Source organism: Notamacropus eugenii, chromosome 3, assembly GCF_028372415.1.
Source record: "Notamacropus eugenii isolate mMacEug1 chromosome 3, mMacEug1.pri_v2, whole genome shotgun sequence".
NCBI lineage: Eukaryota > Metazoa > Chordata > Mammalia > Diprotodontia > Macropodidae > Notamacropus > Notamacropus eugenii.
In genome coordinates this window covers 347,815,148-347,836,910 of record NC_092874.1, presented here as the reverse complement: position 1 = coordinate 347,836,910, position 21,763 = coordinate 347,815,148, and the positions used below count along the sequence as shown (strand labels likewise).

General features: G+C 39.0%; 1 protein-coding gene across 8 annotated transcripts in view; it reads left to right on the top strand.

Annotated features, from left to right (window-relative positions):
• The window catches only part of TRIM36 (tripartite motif containing 36), a 70,616-nt gene that overhangs the window by 6,333 nt on the left and 42,520 nt on the right, over window positions 1-21,763 (top strand). For 3 of the 8 annotated variants that reach the window (XM_072597200.1, XM_072597196.1, XM_072597198.1), the window contains one exon: window positions 6,466-6,703. In XM_072597200.1, coding sequence (XP_072453301.1) covers window positions 6,466-6,703 — 238 coding nt within the window. Of the gene's footprint in view, window positions 1-1,197; window positions 1,273-3,324; window positions 3,773-6,465; window positions 6,704-7,709; window positions 7,825-21,763 lie in introns of those variants that run through there. The other 5 variants (XM_072597203.1, XM_072597202.1, XM_072597199.1 and 2 more) reach the window with 3 other exon arrangements.

Sequence of the window (21,763 nt, the reverse complement as noted above, 5' to 3'; positions counted from 1 at the left end):
CTTACTTTATTTGTATAAAGTGTTTTATAATTATGTTCATATAGTTCCTGGCAGGTATCCATAAACTCTTAACAATAATCCAGATTATCTAAAAGATACAGTTCAAGCTCAAGCTATGATGTTTGAGGATTAATCAGCTCATTAACCTTCCTTCTGCAAGCTATATAATCCCTGTCCTTCACAAATCCTCCTTTCAAACTTTTTCACCAAAAAGAAAAGGTGGAGACATAACAGAATTCTGGTTATGTGTCTCTTTAAAAATTTAATTTTCACATATCTCCTATTTTTATTTCTATTTTGAAAATCCTGGGGACATGTTGAGGCAGAACTGTGCTTTTAGTAGTAGAAATACTTAGATGTTTTTAGCAATTCTTATGAACAAGAGGAATGACTTCCCTTGATTAAAAGATGGAAACAGGGCAGATAACAGTGTTGGTAATAGCCACTATCTAATTTACGGAGTGAAAGCTGAAAGCTATCATGGAGGTCATCTTCCCCAACCTTCTCATTTTACAGATGAGGAAATTGAAGCCTAGAGGTGATTTGTCCAGGGTCACACAGTTATTGGTAGCTCCAGAACTAGAGAACCCAGGTCATCAGCACTGCCAGGCCAGTGTTCTTTTCAATATGTCACAGGGCCTAATTGCACCTGTTTCAGAGGCCTAATCTTGGGGGAGGGGAAGAGGGAGAAAAAAGGGAGCAATGAGTGGTACATTAAACACCCACAGAATTTAGCCAACCTAAGTAAAATAGTAGTACCATTTGTTAGCTATATGTTAAATTCCTGTACTGTAGGCCAGCACTAACTCAAGTTCTTCTGTAGTTCAGTTTTGGTATTGGGATGACAACATATGACTTTGAATGAAAGGGAGTTTACTTAGCCATGGCAAAGACTATTCAATGATACATGATTGACTTATGTTGCAACCCTGAATGAGGTTGGTTGTTTTTGTCTGCCACTCAGAAGCTTGAGAGAGCGGGGTTTTGTTGTGTTTTGAGGCCATCAGAAAGCCAAGTCTTAGTATCCTGAACCAATTAAGTCTCATGAAGAATTTCAGTACATTTTAAAGAAAAATTAGTCTAGCTTACCTGACAGGTAGTACCCCTATCATATCATGTAAGTTAAAAAAGCATGTAAAAAATGAAAAGGTGGAATAATTGGGAAAATCTTATTTGTATTTTATGTTGATTGAATAGGTTAGTTCCCATTGTCTGTAGTCTCACCTCAACAAACCTGAAAAGGTCTACGAGAACCAGAAGTCAAAACTCAAGGTAAATAAATGCAAAAAAAAAAAATCTATTTACATGAATTAAAGCAAATATTAAAATAAACACAGACAGTATTGGAGTCAAATACACTTAAATACTTCAAACGGATCTGTGTTCTCATAGATGTAGGAGGTCATAAGTGCATCCCAGCCTTCTGAGAAATTTCTAGTTCCTCAGGTTCAAAATCCTAGAGTTAGTGGTTTTTTGTTGTTGTGGTTTAGAGTAAAAGATCTTTGTTTTTCCCTTGACCTATCCACTGAGGCCCCTGATCCTGCTTTTTCTTCCCAATTGCCCTACTTTCCACAACTTCTCTATTTCCATAGCTTCCTGACCCTTATTTAGAAATCCGATGTTCCTAGAAGTAGAGAGATGATCTGGTCCAACTCCTTATTTCATAGAGGAGATAATGGAGGGCCAGAGAAGTATAAGGTCACACAGGTAATAAATGTGGAATTTGAATTCAGGGTCTCTGACTGTGGAGCCAGTGCTTTTTCCACTGTCATGCCTGAATCAGGGTAACTAATACGTATTAAAAAATACTTCCTGAGCGCTTTCCACACAGCTGGCACAAAGTCGTTTAGGAGACAAAACATACACATACGAATCAACTGGTGAAGAGGGTATATACCAGTCTAAGGACTTCCTTGACTTATCATTCTGCCTCAGTGCTCATATCGAATCAGATGTCAAGATTTTACCGTCACAATATATTCTGCATTTGAATCTTTCTCTCCATTCGCACCACTAAGGGCAAGAGGCCCACATTACCTCTCACCTGGACTTTGTTAAAATAGCCTCTTATTAAGTGGACTCTGCCTCACCTTTCCCTTTCCCAACTAATACTTCCCACGGCTCCTAGGAGCCCTCAGGGAGGGTATTGGTAGAGAGCAACAAGCACCTTTTCACAATTGAAATGAAAGGATCGTCTGTACCATTACCAATTCAAAAATGGGGGGTTCCTACGAAGACCAATGACAAATAATACCTGCGCCCCCGTTCCTCCAAAAGAGAGGTGAGCTCCTGCACCCAATCTATAACTCGGGAAGAGTCAGTGGCGGCAAGGGGAACATAAAGGCGACGTTCAAAAGTGAAAAAACACCAGAAACAAAATAGGGTGTGTTCTTGGTGAAAGCAGGATCTGAGGGGGTGCTGGACCTGAGTCTTCCCTTTGCACTGCAGGAGCACTGGGGATCCTTGGGGAGAGGGCAGCAGACTTGGAATGTGGGGGTACTCTCGGAGAGAACGAGACAAAATAGGGTGTGTTCTTGATGAAGAAAGCAGGGTCTGGGGGGGAAGGTGCTGGACCTGTCTTCCCTTTGTACTGCAGGAGCATTGGGGATCCTTGGGGAGAGGGCAGCAGACTTGGAATGTGGGGGTGCTCTCGAAGAGACAGATAAAACAGGGCGTGTTCTTGGTGAAGTAAGCAGGGTCTGGGGGGGGGGGAAGGTGCTGGACCTGTCTTCCCTTTGTACTGCAGGAGCACTGGGGATCCTTGGGGATCCTTGGGGAGAGGGCAGCAGACTTGGAATGTAGGGGTGCTCTCGAAGAGACAGACAAAACAGGGCGTGTTCTTGGTGAAGAAGGCAGGGTCTGGGGGGGAAGGTGCTGGACCTAAGTCTTCCCTTTGCACTGCAGGAGCACTGGGGATCCCTGACTTGGCATGCGGGGGTGCTCTCGGAGGGGCAGGGAGGAGGGCTGGCCGGGAGGGGGCGGGGAGGAGCGGTCCGTGGGGACGTCTCGCAGACCATCGGTCCTGACGGACAGCTCCGAGCTCCGGAAAGGACCCACATGGCCCGCAGAAGGGACGAGGGAGAGCGGGCCCTCCCGAAGCCGCCTCCGCAGCGGTCCCCTCCTGGCTTCCTTCTTTCCTGGGGGAGGGAGAAAGGGAGGGGCTGGCCGAAGCGGACTTCCCCCTTGTCCCGCTTCCCCCAGCCCCCCCACCCCGGAGAGTAACCCCCTCCGGACTCGCAGCCGGGGGGGGCCCCGCCCACATTATGCGCTGGGGCAGCGGTTGCCTAGGCCACCGCGGAGCTTGCCCCACCCCCTCGCGCGGCCCCGCCCCCGTCGCCCTCCCAGGCTCCTTCTTCCTCGCCCCCGCCCCCCTCGGCCCCGGGAACAGCAGTTAGCGACCAGCCGCGGCCATCGCCCGGAGCCGGGCTCCAGCGGGAGCCAGCCCCCGGAGCCGAGCCTCGAGCTTCGGCGCTCCCGAGGCGGCTCCGCTTCCCTTTCTTCCCCGGCCCTCTCCCACCTCCCGCCCGGCCCTGCGTCACTCCCCGGCCTGTCCCCGCCTCCCCACACCTTGGACTCGCCTGCCGGGCCTCGCCCTCCCCTCCCCAGACCCCAGCCGGCTCCCTCGGTCCGCGCGCGTCCGGCCTCGCGCTCCGGGCTTGGACCCCTCGCGAACCCTGTCCCCATCCGGCGCCGCTCCCCCAGCCCGCCGCGACCTCCCTTCATGACACCCAGCTGAGGGTCGGCGATGGAGGGAGACTGTGTGGAGTCGCTGGTGAGTACGCCCTGCTCGAGGGGCTCTGGGAGCCATGGCCGCCGCGTGACCTCGCACCTCGGGCGCCGCGGCCTGGGGGGCGGTTGGCGTGGCCCTGCTTCGCTCCGGCTCCTCCGGCCCCGGCCCCGTCTCCGGCTCCGGCCCCGGCCCCGTCTCCGGCTCCGGCTCCGGCTCCGGCTCGCTCCGCTGCACCCTCGGGCGGGGCCGGGCTCGGGCTCGGTCGGGCAGCCGAAGCTCCAGGTTCCCTCCTCAGGCCGGGCCGAGGAGGGAGCCGGAGCCGGAGCCGGCATCGGGGAGGGCGCCGGGGGCGGGGCTGCGGCCGGGCGGGGGTCGTCTGATGTGGGCACCTTTAAATAAAGAAATCCGTGATGGCTTTGTTTCGCTTGACTTCTTGTGAGCCGCACGAGGGGCGGGTACGTTCCAGGAAGTGCGGCTGTGGTCCCGACGCACCTGCCCGCCGGGTTCCGCCCAGGGCATCGCGGAGCCGGGTGAAGCCTGGGGCGGACTCCGGCGGGGCAGCCCCGCGGGCGGGGGGCTCGGTGGGGCCGGTGAAGGCTTTTATTACCCAAGGGGTTCCGACAGGAGCCCCGGCATTTCTGAGCAGTGATTATGCCGGCCAACAATCACTCCGCTGCGTGCGGGCATCGCCCCGGCGGGGCCTCGCCGCGGCGCTGGGCATAGGAGCTGGCATCCCCATTTTACAGATGAGCAGACGGACGCAGGGCCTGGAGCCTCCCACCCTTCCCAGCCGTGTGACCCTGGGCGAGTCCCCTATCCCTGTCTGCCTCAGTTTCCTCCTCTGTGAAATGAGCCAGGGAAGGAGAGATGACCAAGCCTTCCAGCTTCTTGGCTAAGAAAACCCTTAAATCAGACTGGATGGAAAAGGGCTTTACAGCTGCTGAGGAAACTGAGGCAGACGGGTTCATTGGCTCGTCCCCTGCTCCCCCTGGCTGCCCATTGGCTCAAACAGGAAATTAACAAATTGAGGTAATAACACCCCACGTGTCTTGTCCCTTAAGCAGCAGGAGAAGTCAGATCTGACTTCTCCTTGGATTGGGCCTCAGTTTTCTCATCTGTAAAATGCCCTGATTTTTGTAAGTGCATAAGCTAAGGCCTTAGAAATATAAAGGCAGTGGCTGCATTTGGCCTTTTGCCCATAGTTTGCCTCTTCTTCTTCTTGCCTTAAAATGTAGGCTCTTCTGACCATCATGATAAAGAATTAAAATTCACATCATTGACTAGCCATTAGAAAAGATGAAGTGAGTTGAAATATATTTATATGATATTATGATAAACTGTAAATATTTGAGGTTTTAAAGCATAAAACATTTCAAAGCATATTTGAGGAAATCTATGCAATTATTGTTCATCGAATCCTTTCTGAGGCCTAATTATTTCTCCATACCCCATATTCAATGGGGATGGATTTTATTTAATATCCAGATGATAGAAAAATGCAATACACTGAAAATTTCTGTTGAAAATCAGGATCCAAGTGATTTTTCTACTTTTTAATTAGTGAATTACTAGTTATATAATACTATCCACTTCCAGAAGGGTAACCTATGTTGCTTTCTTGAAAACAAATATATGCATTAAAATTGGGGGGGGCACATCTTTAAAAACTAAATGCTAACAAGGTAATTAGGACTAATACTTTGATATTTGAGTGTTACTATTGAATCTTAGAATTTTAGAACCAGAAAAGACCTTAGTGATTAGTCTAACCTCATTTTATGAGTGAGAAAACTGGCCCAGAAAGGTTAGTTATGTGATATAAACTACCTCCATGCTAGTTAATGACCGAACAGAAAACGTTAAATAGAACACAGAATCATACTTGAGTTTCTCTTTCTACATGCGTGTGAGTCATAAGGACTGAATACTTGTGTAAGGTCACCAAACATTTTATTGTACTAATAAAGATTTAAGATGTTGCTAATTGTTCTAATGAAAATATGACCATCATATCTGAGTCTTTTTAATTTTTGCTGCTCTTTTATTTTTTATAGAATACTTTTAAAATATAGTAATTTTTATTTAACCTAGGAATACACAACATATATAAAACAGTGGACACAGTTCTAGGTCTCAAAGATGTGAAATTACAGAATTCAGCCATATAAATAGATGTAAAATATTTTTAATGGATCCAGAAAATTGTCATGCTAAGTGTTTGGTAGTCATAGAGATACTGGATCTGGTGTAAAGAATAGTTTATTCATAGTACTGTTCATATAGGTTTATTGCATAAGTTTTTTGCAAAATATTTTTACCTGTTTTTCCCAAAGTCATGCAAATCAGCATTCGTTTTATGGTGTATTGGCAATTAATTGAATTTAGATTGTGGTATAATCTACTCTCCCTAATATATTCCTGAAAATGTTGCTGATTTGTTTTACCACTGTGTACCATCCTTCAACATTACCTGTCTTTGCCTTATTAGTCATATTATGTGCCCTTATACCATGAGTTTTGGGGATGGTAAATTGTTCATGATAGAGGGGAAGATTCAGATTTGTTTTTTAAAATTATGTTCTTTGGAGGCTTTTCTGGAAAGATATCTGAAGTAGGTGTGTAACAGGTTTATATACATGCATGTATATACACACATGTGTATATGTAAATGTGTTATATCTGTCTATAGCTAAGTGCCTTTTTGTCTCTGACTTCTTTTTCTTCCTTCATTTAAGGTTACTATTAAGAATATTGAACGAGAGCTCATCTGCCCAGCATGCAAGGAGCTATTTACCCATCCGTTGATCCTTCCCTGTCAGCACAGTATCTGTCATAAATGTGTTAAAGAACTTCTTTTACTGACACTTGATGATTCATTTAATGATGTGGCATCAGAGAGCTCCTGTCAAAGTAGCCCTCGGCTTCGGGTCCAGTCTCCTAGTATGGATAAAATTGACAGAATTAACAGAGCAGGTATGTGCCAGAATATCTGGACATTTAGCTTCTATTCTGACATATGTTGAATGCTAACAGATAAGAAATTTGCATTTCATCATATTTGACTATTGTATCCAAATGAATAATGTAGTTACTGAGATATTTTTTCCTTTAGAATATAAATTTGTGCTTGATGAAATGGTAGTTTATCAGAATGCTGTCCATTCATTTAATTCATATTGAACACCACTTTTTGCAAAGCACTCTACTAAGGTGTTTGGGACAGGTGGGTTATAAAATTAGGGAAAAATAAATGTGTTTATGAGATATGATCTTTTATAATATTTTTGGAAGTGAAGATAAACATAAACAGAAGCTTTTACAAGAGAAAATCATCATTTTTTCAATCTTTAAGTAGGATCAATTACATAGTTTGGTTATTGCTAGTTTTGAAGGCTGTAAATCTTTAGTATCATCAATTCCCACTTATCACTTTCTCCTTAATCACATTTTATTTTTGTATAACTATGGGGACTTGACCTGTGATTTCATTGGCATAGGGAATACCTGTGTCAGTAGACTTCCTCTATTAAGGTAGGTTGATGACATAGCTGCAGCATACAGTTTTAGAGGTGTATAGAGCTCTAAGTACTTAAGTGACTTGCCCAATATCATACAGACTATGTAACAGAGCTGAGACTTGAACAGAGGTCTTCTTGGCTTTCAGGAAAGTCAGCTGTAACTCCTACTGCACTAAGCTGCCTTGCTTTGTTTTTGCATGAAAAATAGTTTGAAAACTTTTGCCATAAATTTTAACTGTGTATCACTAGTGTGTTGACACAGACATAAAATTTTATATCTGGATATTGTCAAAACTGTGATGAGTGAGGGAAAAATATATCAGCTACTTTCACTGTGTATACCACAGTAGAAAAGGGAATTAATTCATGTTAGGAGGGTGGGGTAACCTTTCTTCCTCTAATTTGGTGTAGACCTAATCAAGAAATATAGAAGTCCAAAAAGCAGTGATTGCTCTTTTCAGGAAAAAATAGGAGATTCCTACAGAAAGGGAATCATCGTCAGATTACCTGGCACAGAGGGGAGGATTTGTGAGGAAGAGGATGCCAAAGGTTCTGTGTGGGCTTGTCAGGTCACCAGTGAGTAGAATCTTTTGGGTTACTTAGCTATGGTATTTTTCCTTTAAATCTTTCTTGAAGGTTAAGTGGTCAGCCTGCTATCACAGTCAGCCCTAACTGCTCTCTCTTTGAAGGTTGTTTTAGATGGAAATTCTTCCCTCCAAACAAAAATTTTAGGGAGAAAGTTGCTAATTGCCTTTTGTTAATTGCAAAATAAGCAGATTTCCAGTAGAGACTAGTAGCTCTCTTCTTTTGTGAGTCTCCCTGTCATAGAGGGCTTTTATGGAAAGTATTTTTATGCTTGGATTCTTTACCTGGGGCAGCTGGGTGTGCCAGTGGACAGAGTGCCAGGCCTGGAGGCAGGATGACTCATCTTCCTAAATGTGGCCTCAGACACTCACCAGCTATGTGACCCTGGGGCAAGTCTTTTAACTTTTAAGTTGCCTTAGTTTCCTTGCCTGTAAAATGAACTGCAGAAGGAAATGGCAGACTACTCCAGTATCTTTGCCAAGAAAACCCTCAATCAGGTCATGAAGAGTTGGACGCAGCAGAAACAACAGCAATCTTCACCTACATGGTAACCATGGGTGGCTTCTAAGTGCTTTTGTACTATTATAAAAGAAAGTGAAGGGTGTTTTAAAATTTATTAAAGGTTTGAATGCCAACTGGCTTATTGAATATATTCTGCATAATTTTTAATTCACCAAGCAATAAGTGTGTACAATGCATAGTGTACTGTGCTAGAGTTATAAGGACGCTAAGGAACATTAACTGCCTTCAGAGCATTTATGACCTAGCAGGGAGTTAAGATTTACACAGGCAAATATAATGCATAAAAGGAAGATAAGTACACCAGAACAGTACAAGATACTAGGGCAGTTAAGTGTCTTAGTGGATTGAGTCAGCCTCAGATAATTTCCTAGCTGTGTCACCTTGAGCAGATCACTTAACCTCTGTTTGTCTCAGTTTCTTCACAGGTGAGATTAATATCCCCATTTTACAGGTGAAGAAAGTACCAAAGGTAACTTTGCCTTAAATGAATGGTGCCATCTCTGTCATCAAGGGGATTGTTTGGAAGATAGCACATGACATTTTTAAAGCAGTATTTCAATGAATATTACAAATACAGTACAACAAATTTATTTAACAAATATCTTTTGCTTAGAGCATTTCAGGTTGTATAGTTGTCAGGAGTTGAGGCAGCCATGTAATTGTATACTTAGCCTCCCGTAGAATAGATAGTAGGTCTGTTAAAGTGTTCACTATAGTGTAGCCTAAGTATCAGTGTTGCTACTAACCTTATAAAATCTTAGAAACTTGAGTAGAATATAGAGTAAATAGCTTACAGAATCATAACCTTGAAGATTATCTAGTCTAATATTTTCCAAGCTGATTTGTTCACAGAACATGTTTGGGCCTAAAATATATTGATATAACTCATAAATTCTTGTCTAGGGGATATGGAGGTAGATATGAAATAATCCCAGGATAAAGGGGAATTAGGGATATTTTATTTTATTTTATTTTTTTTTTCTTTTTTTTTTCTCTTTTTTTTTCTTTTTTTTCTTTTTTTTCTTTTTTAATGTATTACAATCACTCCCATACAATTGCGATTTTATCCCCCCCACCTACCCCCCACTACCCCACTCCCTCCCCACGACTGCATACAATTCTGTATAGATTCTACATATACTTTCCTATTGAGTATATTTTCACTATAGTCATGCTATGTAGTCAGACTAAGATGAATGAAAGAAATCGTATAACAAATCAGAACATGATACACAAACACATACACATACACAGACATGATCTGCTACATTATGTGAGTGACTTCCATATTTCTCTCTCTGAGTGTGGAAGGCATTTTGCCTTGAGAACCACCATTGGGATTTTTTTTTTTTTGTAAGAAGTTCTTGTGTTATTACAAAATTCTGAGTCTACCAGAAAAAACTCTCACACACTGTGGTCGTTGCTGTGCATAAAGTTCTCCTGGTTCTGCTCCTTTCACTCAGCATCAGGTCATATAAGTCCCTCCAGGCCTCTCTGAAGTCTTCTTGTTCATCATTTCTTATGGCACAATAGTACTCCATTACATTCATATACCACAATTTATTCAGCCATTCCCCAATTGATGAACATCCCCTTGACTTCCAGTTTTTGGCAACTACATAGAGTGCTGCAATAAATATTTTTGTACATGTGGGACCCTTTCCCATTTTTATGATCTCTTGGGGATACAGTCCTAGTAGCGATATTGCTGGGTCAAAGGGTATGCACATTTTTGTAGCCATTTGGGCATAGTTCCAAATTGCTCTCCAGAATGGTTGGATGCACTTGCAGCTCCACCAACAATGAATTAGTGTTCCAACTCTCCCACATCCTCTCCAGCATTTATCATTTTCTTGTTCTGTCATGTTTGCCAATCTTATAGGTGTGATGTGGTACCTCAGAGTTGTTTTGATTTGCATCTCTCTAACCAATAGTGATTTAGAGCATTTTTTCATATGATTATAGATAGCTTTAATTTCTTCCTCTGAAAATTGCCTGTTCATATCCTTTGACCATTTATCAATTGGGGAATGACTTGTATGATTATACATTTGGGTCAGTTCTCTATATATTCTAGAAATGAGGCCTTTATCCCTGAGCTTAGCTGTAAAAATTCTTTCCCAATTTACTACATCCCTCCGGATTTTGGTTGCATTGGGTTTGGTTGTGCAAAAACTTCTCAGTTTAATGTAATCAAAGTTAATTAGGGATATTTTAGAACATAATAGAGAAAATTATAAATATTTAATTATTTAATTATTTTATTTATATTTAATATATTAAAGGTGGAAATTAATTAGATTTTTTTTTTATGAAACCTCGTTTCACATTCTGTGGAATATATTTTAGGAAATAAACTGATCTCATTCAACTTCATTTTATAAATGAAGAAATAGACTTAAAGAGGTTGGAATTTCAAGCCCCTTCAGCCTGAAAGGGTCTCTTTAAGAGTTGAGTTCTTATTAGGACAGTCTCTGTATTCCATACTCCATCATAGGGGTTCTGTTTCAGGAATAAGGGTGTTGGTACAGGTTGAGTATTTCTCGAGTTTCCTTGGAGTTCGCACCAGTTTTGTCTCCTTAGGAGGAGAACATGTTTAATATGGTGGCTGTGGCAATCTTAGAACTGTACTTCACGTAAACCTTTAGAATTTTCCTGGGACTTTTTTTGTTTTCTAGGGATGGCCTGGCCTTAAAGTGACTTGCTGAGCTAACTTCAGCTTGAAGTAGGCCTTTGGAACATTATCTTTTTTTTTTATAGGCTGCTAAAATCTTACTTATACATCTGCATCCACTAGAATAGTTATTTTGCACTTTTAGTATTGCAACAACCAATGTACCTAGTTTTTGTCCATTGATCTTATGATAGGAGATTTGGAACCTTTTTCAAGGAGATGAATGCATTAAGCACTGTCTTTGGTAGGTTTGGAAAAATTAGTTGTAGAATTGTGTTTTTAGATGATGAAGTGGGACGTAAAGGCAAAAGTATTTAGAATTTATTTGTATAACTTTCTAAGTCTAGTTTTTTCATGATAATTTACTAGCTAGGTACAACGTGCCATTAATTTTGAAGCTTCACATCATGGAATACTAATTTATTTATCTCTCTCTCTAAAACTTGGGCATCTTTTATGTGTCCTAGGCTTTCTTCCTATGGAGCAAATATTTGAGAAAACTTTTCAAAATTTTAAATTGGAAAATTTCATGTTAATTTCACTGATTTAAATGGAAAGAAAACTAGTTTAAATTATAAAAATGAATTATAAAACATTATTACTGTTGTAGACTGAGATAAAAAAGTTATTCTTTCAAATGAGTTTAGATAGTCCTTAGGGGATTCATTTAAATGATTAAATAATGCTGAGTCGCAGTTATATTTCTAAAGTGCTTGGGTTCGGTACTTAGAAATAGTTATATGTTCCTACTATAATTTTGTTGATGGTGTGTGTGTGTGAGCACATGCGCACATGAGTCTGCAAGTGCACTAGTGCATGTGCGCCAAGCAAAAAGAAGCATCAGGTTGCGATATTAATATTTTTCTAGCATTGTGGATAGGAAAGCTAGTGTTGAAGCCAGGAAGATCTGGGTTTAAGTCCTGCTCCTGGCAAACTGGCCAACCGCTAAACTGGCTTTGTGTCCCTGGTCAAGCCATTTAACCAGTTGCTATTCTAGGCAACTCTTTAAAACTGTCACAGAGAAGGTGTTGACCTAGATTGGTAGAGGGGTTTTCCTCAGGAGTTTCCTGTGATAATTTAAATCACAAGTCCATTTCCTGTGCCTTAGATTGTTTTATTTCGTAGTTTTAGATGTGCACTAATCATTCAGCAAGGCTTTATTAAGTACTTGCTATTTGCCAGGCTCAGTGTCAAGTGGTGGAAATAAAAAAGAAAAAAAAAGGAAATAGTCTTTGCCCTCAACAAGCTTAAATTCTGTTAAGGGAGTCACCATGTATATATAAAGTATTATATACATTATATGCAAAATAAATATAAGGTTTTTTTGGGGGGGGGGAACTAGAAATAGGGGAGTGATCAACAAACTATTTGCTAACCATTATCAGTAGGATACATACTTCAAATTATCTTTTTCCCCCAGTGTAGGATTAGATTCACAGTGACCTTTCATCCCTTTCCATCTCCTTCTTTTCTTCAGTATCTTATAGGCACACATTCTGCCATTTAGAAAAATAAATGCATGAGAGTTCCTTCACTGCTTCTAAGAGTATTCAGCATGTACAATTTAGTTTACATAAAACCTTCTTATTATATCTTGTACTTTAGGATATCTTTGTACTTTAGTATATCTTTGTACTTTGTACTTTGTGCATAAAGCAAAGTTTATGGGAATAGTGATGGATGAGTAGACTACAGATCTGAGTGGAAGTATTGGAGGGGGAGGGTGGTATATATTTGTGGTATTAGAGACCTTGTAACGGGTTTTCTCTGAGAATTATGAGAAAAATTGATCATTTCCCTGAGCAAAAGGCTGCACCCAATCCATAAGAGGGTATATGTGGGTCCCCAGTGCCAGTCTAGAGGAATTTGGGGGAATGGGGATAGACATAGAGGCAAAGATGGAAAATAATTTGATATGACTTGGTGATGTGAAAACTTTAGTTTTTGTTCATGAGGGAGAGAGAAAATAAAGCAGTAATAAAGGAATAACCTTTGGAAAAGGAAAAGAGAAGTCATACTCCACTATAATGGGATAGAAATAAGAAGGGAAAAGTAACTGAAAACTTAAGGAAAAAAAAGGTTTGCAACAAGCAAAGTACTTAAGAGTTTGGAGAAGAGTGGGAAGATTTTGAACATAAACCTACTTGACCAGCAAAAAGGAAGACTGGAAAAGGGGTAGAGAAATAAAAAGACGAGTTAATAATTAGGTATTTTTCTTTTTTTAAAAAAATGTTTATTTTTAGTTTTCAACATTCTTTTTCCCCAAAATTTTGAGTTCCAAATGTTCTCCCCATTTCTCCCCTCCTCCCACCCCAAAACACCAGGCATTCTGATTATTCCTTCCCCCAATCTGCCCTCCCTTCTAACTCCCTTCCCTTCCCTTATCCTCATCTTCTCTCTTGTCTTATAGGGCAAAATAAATTTCTGTACCCTATTACTTGTATTTCTTATTTCCCAGTTGTATGCAAAAATAATTCTCAACATTTGTTCCTTAAACTTTGAGTTCCAGCTTCTCTCCCTTCCTCTCTCCCCACCTGTCCCCACTGAGAAGGCAAGCAATTCAATATAGGCTATATATGTTTAGTTTTGCAAGCGACTTCCATAATAGTCATGTTGTATAAGACTGACTATATTACCCTCCATCCTATCCTGCCCCCCATTTATTCTTTTCTCTCTTTTGACCTTGTCCCTCCCCAAAAGTGTTTACTTCTGATTGCTCCCTTCTTCCATTTGCCCTCCCTTCCATCTTTTCCCCCACCCTGCTTATCCCCTGCTCCCCTCCCTTCCTGTAATGTAAGATACATTTTCATATCAAATTGAGCGTACATGATATTCCTTCCTTAAGCCAAATGTGATGAGAGTAAGCTTTGCTTTTTTCCCCTCACCTCCCCCCTTTTCCCCTCCATTGAAAAAGCTTTTTTTTACCTCTTTTATGAGAGATAGTTTGCCCCATTCCATTTCTCCCTTTCCCCTCCAAATATATTCCTCTCTCACCCCTTAATTTTATTTTTTTAGATATGATCCCTTCCTATTCAACTCACCCTGTGCTCTCTGTCTATATGTGTGTGTGTGTGTGTGTGTGTGTGTGTATAATCCCTCCAACTATCCAGATACTGAGAAAAGTTTCAAGAGTTACAAATATTTTCTTTCCATGTAGGAATGTAAACAGTTCAGCTTTAGTAAATCCCTTGTGATTTCTCTTTCCTGTTTACGTTTTCATGCTTCTCTTGATTCTTGTGTTTGAAAGTCAGATTTTCTTTTCAGCTCTGGTCTTTTCATTAAGAATGCTTGAAAGTCCTCTATTTCATTGAATGACTGTTTTTTCCCCCTGAAGTTTTATACTCAGTTTTGCTGGATAGGTTGGTTTTAATCCTAGTTCTTTTGTCTTCTGGAATATCCTGTTCCACTCCCTGCGATCCCTTAATGTAGAAACTGCTAGATCTTGTGTTATCCTGATTGTATGTCCACAATACTCAAATTGTTCCTTTCTGGCTGCTTGCAATATTCTCCTTGACCTGGGAACTCTGGAATTTGGCTACAATATTCCTAGGAGTTGTTCTTTTTGGATCTCTTTCAGGAGGTGATCGGTGTATTCTTTCAATATTTATTTTACCCTCTGGTTCTAGAATATCAGTGCAGTTTTCCTTGATAATTTCATGAAAGGTGATGTCTAGGCTTTTTTTTTTTGGTCATGGCTTTCAGGTAGTCCCATAATTTTTAAATTATCTTTCCTGGATCTGTTTTCCAGGTCAGTTGTTTTTCCAATGAGATATTTCACATTATCTTCCATTTTTTCATTCTTTTGGCTTTGTTTTGTAATTTCTTGGTTTCTCATAAAGTCATTAGTTTCCATCTGTTCCATTCTAATTTTGAAAGAACTATTTTTTTTCAGTGAGCTTTTGAACCTCCTTTTCCATTTGGCTGATTTTGCTTTTTGAAGCATTCTTCTCCTCAATGGCTTTTTGAACCTCCTTTGCCAATTGAGTTAGCCTATTTTTAAAGGTGTTATTATCTTCAGCATTTTTTGGGTCTCCTTTAGCAAGCTGTTGACTCGCTTTTCATGATTTTCTTGCATCCCTCTCATTTCTCTTCCCAATTTTTCCTCCACCTCTCTTACTTGATTTTCAGAATCCTTTTTGAGCTCTTCCATGGCCTGAGACTATTGCATATTTATTTTGGAGGTTTCTGATGGTAAGCATTGTTCTTCCTCATCTGAAAGGATGAAAGAAAATACCTGTTCACTGAGAAAGTAACCTTCTGTAGTCTTTTTTTCCCTTTTTTTTTTTGGGCATTTTCCCATCTAGCTCCTTCACTTTTGAGTCTTTTGTCAAGAGGGGGGTATACTCTGGGGACCAGTAAGTTCTCAGTTCCTCCAAGGTGGCACAATCAAGGGAGAGGAGTTCATTCCTCTCTTGGCCTGCGCTCTGGTCTGGGAGCTTTCAAAGCTTTTCTGCCCAGGATCTGCAAGTAGAATTCCCTTTCCAGAGCCTCAACCAGCTCTACCATGCCTGCCAGCACTCTTCCTCACCCCCAGCTGCCACTCAGGGCTGAGACTCAGATTAGTGACTCAATTTCCCCAAGGGTTTTAGGCAGAGGGCTCCAAAAATGGATGCTACTGCCACAGCTGCTGCTGCTGCTGCTGCTGCTGCTGCCGCTGCCGCCACTGCCACCACCACCACTACCTGGTGCCAGGGCTAGGGGAGGACCTTGCTCCCTTCTCACCCAGTTGAAAAAGCTTTCTCACTGACCTTTGAAGCTGTCTTTGGTGTTTGTGGTTTGAGGGATCTGAGAATCGCAGCTGCTGCTGGAGATTCCGCCCCTGAGGTCTGTTCTGTTTCTGTTCCTGTGGGTGCCACATGGCCAAGGCTGGGCTGGGCTCTGTGCGCTGCTCCCTGCTCCACACTTTGTACATAGACCTTCCCTGTTGGCCTTCCAGACTCCCTTGGGCTGGAAATCTTTTTCACTCTGTCATTTTGTGGCTTCTGCTGCTCCAGAATTTGTTTAGGGTCATTTTTTACAGATATTTTATGGGCTGTAGGGGAAGAGCTAGAGTATTTGCATTTTTCTACTCTGCCATCTTGGCTCCACCTCCAACTAGGCATTTTTCAAAGAACTTGGGATAGGGCAAATAAATGGAAGTAAGGGCATGAGTATATGGAAGAAAGAGTTCTATCTATATCTGTTTATTTATATCTATATGTCATACAAAGTGCTTGTTTAAGAGGAAGGGGACAGCAGTCAATACAAAAGAAGTAAATGGAGGAAAACACAAACCTCACAATATTAACCTTAAGTGGGAATGGATTAATATTCAAATAAAACAAAAGATAATGGCAGAAGACTTGAAACCCAATAATGTATTGCATATAAGAAATATAAAAGAAGAAATACAGAATGAAATTGTGGTTGAAACAGAATTTGCTACATATCAGTTCCAAAAAAGGAGGAATTGTAATCATGCAATGAGACTACAGTGGAAACGGAAATTACATTATGCTACCATGGTCAGTGAAACAATGTCAGTTTTAAATGTGAATGCACCAAATAGCATAGTATCTAAATGTATAATGGAAAAATTTAACTAAATTGCAAAGAGAAATAGCTAGTAACATAATTGTAGACAACTTTAATGTTCTTCTTAGAACTGGAAAAATCTTAACATATAAAAAGGAAAATGTAGAGCAGAATAGAATTTAGAAAAAGTTAGATTTTAGATTTGAAAGACTTACAGTGTCTTCTGATGTGAATAGATACAGATGGAATGTATATTCTCAGCAGCAAATGGCATCTTTATGATCAGAACCTTAAAAAATTATAATTAAGTATAAAAAAGACAGAGATATGAAATATTCTTTATGGGTATGATAAAAATACTAATGAAGGGAACACAAATAAAATATATAGTTCATTAATAGAGACATAACATTCTAAATAAACAAGTTAAAGTGCAAATAATAGAAATAACTAAAACATGAAGAATGACTATAATAATAGCATACAAAATTTAGCTAAGGGAGGAAAAGCTTTGTGTCTGAAACATAATTAGCAAAATAAAGAGATTCATAAACTAAAATTGCAGTTAAAATCTATAGTTGACACCTTAAAAACTCAAATCTATAAATTTAGAAGAGAAGCAGATAAAATGGAAAACAAAAAGACTATTCAGATGATAAAAATAAAAGCTAGTGTATGCCAAAACTTTTAAAAAAAATCAGCAAACCTTAAGTAATCTCAAAAAAGAAGAAAATCTTTTCCAAAGTGTACACATAAATTCACAGCAAATCAAGAAATGAAATGAACAAGAACCTACCATATACAATTATATACTAGCTAAACTGAGATTTTGAAGGAAATGGAAGATTACCTAAAATAATATAAGTAATGCAGATTGACAGAATGTAACATAGAGATGTTAATCAATCCAATCTCATAGAATGAAAATAAACAAGAAAATTGTTGGTCCACGTGGATTTACAGTGGAGTGATGCAAAAATTTTTTCTCAATAATTGAGAAAAGATCCTATTGAATTTATTTTAATGACAAATATAGTTCTAATACCTAAATCCAGAAGGGATAAAACAGAAAGAGAAATACTAGCTAATATGTTTTTATGAATACTTATATAAAACTTTTAAGTGAGCAAAAAAGAACAATATATTAAAAATTATTCACTATAACTAAGTTGATATACCAGGGATGCAGTGAAGTTCAATATTAGGGATAAAATTAATACAATTTATCATATTAAAACTTGAGGCTTTAAAAAATATAATGCTCATTCTAAAAAAAATTTTAAAAGCATATGGGTTTAGGCCATTTTCAATATGATAAAAAATATATATATCTAAAAATAAACTAGAATTATTTGTAATAATATACTAGAAATTTTCTCAGTATAAGTATGGGGAAAGCATGGTTGTGTTTCTTCCCCATTTTTATTTGACAGTTACAGATGTACTAGTGATAGCAATAAGACAAAAAAGAAATTAAAGACGTGGACAGTGGTTAAGTGATAAAATTATCCGTAGTTGCAGATGTCTTTTTTAGAAAACCAAAGAGCATCATTAATGAAGTTGAGACAGTTACTCATTTCAGTAATCATTCAGTAAAATGAATACGCAAAGTGGTCAGCGTATGTCTGTAACATGAACAAAATCAGGGGAAAAATCATGAAAAGTTATTCATATTCAAAATAATTATAAAATGCATGAAATATGTGGGAGTCAGTCTAACCATTCATACTTGAGACACAGTTGCTCATGATTAGGGACCACCCATTCAATTCAAATGATGCTGCTATCTAAATTGATTTAGTAGTTGCTGAGGTGTTACTTTGCAGAGCTGACATATGATAGCCAAAGGCCTGGAGAACCCGAAGTACTAGAAATAATGGAAAAAAAGTAGGAATGAGGGGAACATTGGACTCACAGAACTCAGGTTGTGTTACCAAGTATTAGTCATTAACTATTTAGTACTGTTTAAAAATAGGAAACAGACTACCAGAAACAGTTAAACACATAATCCAGTATTCTTTAAACTCAAGAATATAAACTGCCATTTAGATTGCTAAAAAAAAGCTGGAAAGAAATGTGTTCCCCAATAGGTTTACACCAGCATTTTATGTCATGTACATTCAATATTTATAAGTAATCTAAAGATATAAAAAGTAAAATAATTTTTTTAAATGGGAGTAAAATGGGTGATGGCATCTTTTATAACTATGACTAAGAGTATTCTTTTTTTTTTTTTTTTTTTTTATTAATTTTTTTATTTTTTTTAATGTTTAACAATCACTGCCATACAATTGCGATTTTATCCCTCCCCACCCACCCCCCACTACCTCCCTCCCTCCCCACGACTGCATACAATTCTGTATAGATTCTACATATACTTTCCTATTGAGTATATTTTCACTATCGTCATGCTATGTAGTCAGACTAAGATAAATGAAAGAATCCGTATAACAAATCAGAACATGATACACAAACAGATACACATACACAAACATGATCTGCTACATTATGTGAGTGACTTCCATATTTCTCTCTCTGAGTGTGGAAGGCTTTTTGCCTTGAGGTCCACCATTGGGATTTTTTTTTTTTTTTCAGAAGTTCTTGTGTTATTACAAAAATCTAAGTCTACCAGAAAAAACTCTCACACACTGTGGTTGTTGCTGTGCATAAAGTTCTCCTGGTTCTGCTCCTTTCACTCAGCATCAGGTCATATAAGTCCTTCCAGGCCTCTCTGAAGTCTTCTTGTTCATCATTTCTTATGGCACAATAGTACTCCATTACATTCATATACCATAATTTATTCAGCCATTCCCCAATTGATGGACATCCCCTTGACTTCCAGTTTTTGGCAACTACATAGAGTGCTGCTATAAATATTTTTGTACATGTGGGACCCTTTCCCATTTTTATGATCTCTTGGGGATATAGTCCTAGTAGCGATATTGCTGAGTATTCTTAAGGAAACAAGACACAAGATTACAAAAGAGATACTATATAATTTTGATTAAATGAAGCTGCAAAACTTTTGTAGGAATATAATCAATACAGCTAAGAAAAGAAAGGAATCTGTCATTAAGAAAAGAGTCTGATATCCAATATAGACAGGAAATAAATTGAAATAAGTAAGACCAAGAACCATTTCCTGGTGGTTAAGTGATCAAAGTATATCAATAGTTTTCAAAAGCATTATACACTATTAACAACCATGTGAAGAACTTTTCCTATGTAAACTAAATGCAAATTTTAACAGTTCTGAGCGTTTGATCTGATTAACCAGCAAACTGGTAATGATTGCAATAGATGGAAATTGTGATATGAGAGGACGTTTGGGACAAGATTGAGGTGTCTAGCTATACAAACAATGACTGTTTCTGAAACATAAGATAGCTTGTTGAGTGGTCAGGAACAGTGTAACTACTCTTTGTACAAAGAAATAACACATTTTTTGCTGTTAAATAAAAAATTGCATTGTGCATAGATAGGATAGAATTACTACTTTGTCTTTTGCAAACCAGTTGTGAATCTTCTCTTTGAAATTGAATTCTAAACCAAGCCTCCTTTCTGCTCACTGTTTTATATCATTACAATGAAAGCCTTTGGGATGAAGAGGTAGAAAAGCGATACTGCTTTATGTGGCTAAGATAGCCTAGTATGTAGATCTAAATTAAATTCCTTTCTTAGTTCAATGTTCCTAAATATCAGTGCTTTAATCTTCAAAACTATTTAAAAAGTGGACAAACAAAATTAAAATTTAAAGGTTAGTGATACTAAATTTTTCAAATGAATTCTAACTTTTTTCAGTTTTACTTGTTCTTCTGGTAGTGAACTCACACACATATATATGTAACAAGTATATCCTGTGATAAAAGAAGACAATACATTTTTTCATTTTTTTGTGTTAAGTAATTTTATACCATAAGCCTTCTTTAATTTTAAGCCTGTTAAGTGTAACAGTCATTCAGTTGCTTTAGGGTAAGAATATGGGTCAGTGCTTAGATCTGTTTTCAATTCATGTAAATAATTTTTTTAATTATTAATTTTTATAGTAATAACCTAACCTTAAACTTGATTAATGTTGAGATAGTCCTTTTGTCAGTCACCATATCAATGGTGCAGAGATAGTTTTATTATTATATTTAGAGCTCAGGCTCAACTGATTCTACGTAAGAGTGAGCACAGAACATCAGCTTTAGTAACCTTATCTAGAATGTGAATACATAAGCAGCATAGAAAAATGGAGATTTACCAAAAGCAGGAGAGAAAGAGAGGGGTCTACATGTCTCAAAACAAGTAACAGGAGAAAGACAGGAATACCTGCCAGCTGGTCAAAACCAAAGGTGTGACTTGTTTCCCAGCTTTGATTCTGCAAGTGTTGTGACCTTCTGGCTTCCAGGAACAATGCTTGAAAACTCAAAATAGAGAGTTGGCAGTGTCCTTTTCATAGTAGTGCGAAGAAGTGTGAACCAAAGTTTCCTTCCCATCACAGTCTTATATCACAGTGGCAGCAAGAAACCTGAGCTAGAAAGTCTCTTGTCACAGACTCTCCCTCCTTTGGTTGACCATCACATATGTACATCTCTGACTACAGTTTTATACCTCCTTGTACTACTTTTTTTATGATAATTTTTCTAAGTTTTCTGGAAGCCGTTTCCACAGGTGGCTACAAGTATTAGGAAGCATTGAATTCCATGAGAAAGCAAAATTAATGTAGTAACAGTTATTAATATTATAAGACACATTTTTAAAAGTTTCCTAAATTCAGCCTGACCCTACTAGCAACCAGTACCAAATGCCCCAGTCAAATATTTCTTCATGTTTAATCTCCTCTAGACCTTCCCCTAACTCCCCATTGCAGTTCCAGTTCTGGGTAACATATAAGGATTTGGTTAAACACATAGATGCAACATTCAGTTAATATTCATTTAAACAACAAATTTCTTATTCTGTCATCTTGGGATTAACTGTTTACTTCATGAAATCATCTGCTTCTGGGAAATATTTTCCCTTGGAAATTGCATGTCAGAGTGGGTCTATCCTTAACTGTCCAAAAAATTGTCCAGTTATAGCCACTCAAACTCAGAGACATGTATCTCTGAATCAATATCTTAGTCTTTAACTGTAGCTTAAATGTATAAAGTTTATCAAAACTTTATGTAAAAAAAATTTTAAATCTTAAAGTCTTTAACTTTAAGTAAAAAAAGCTAAGTGTTTAATTGTGAT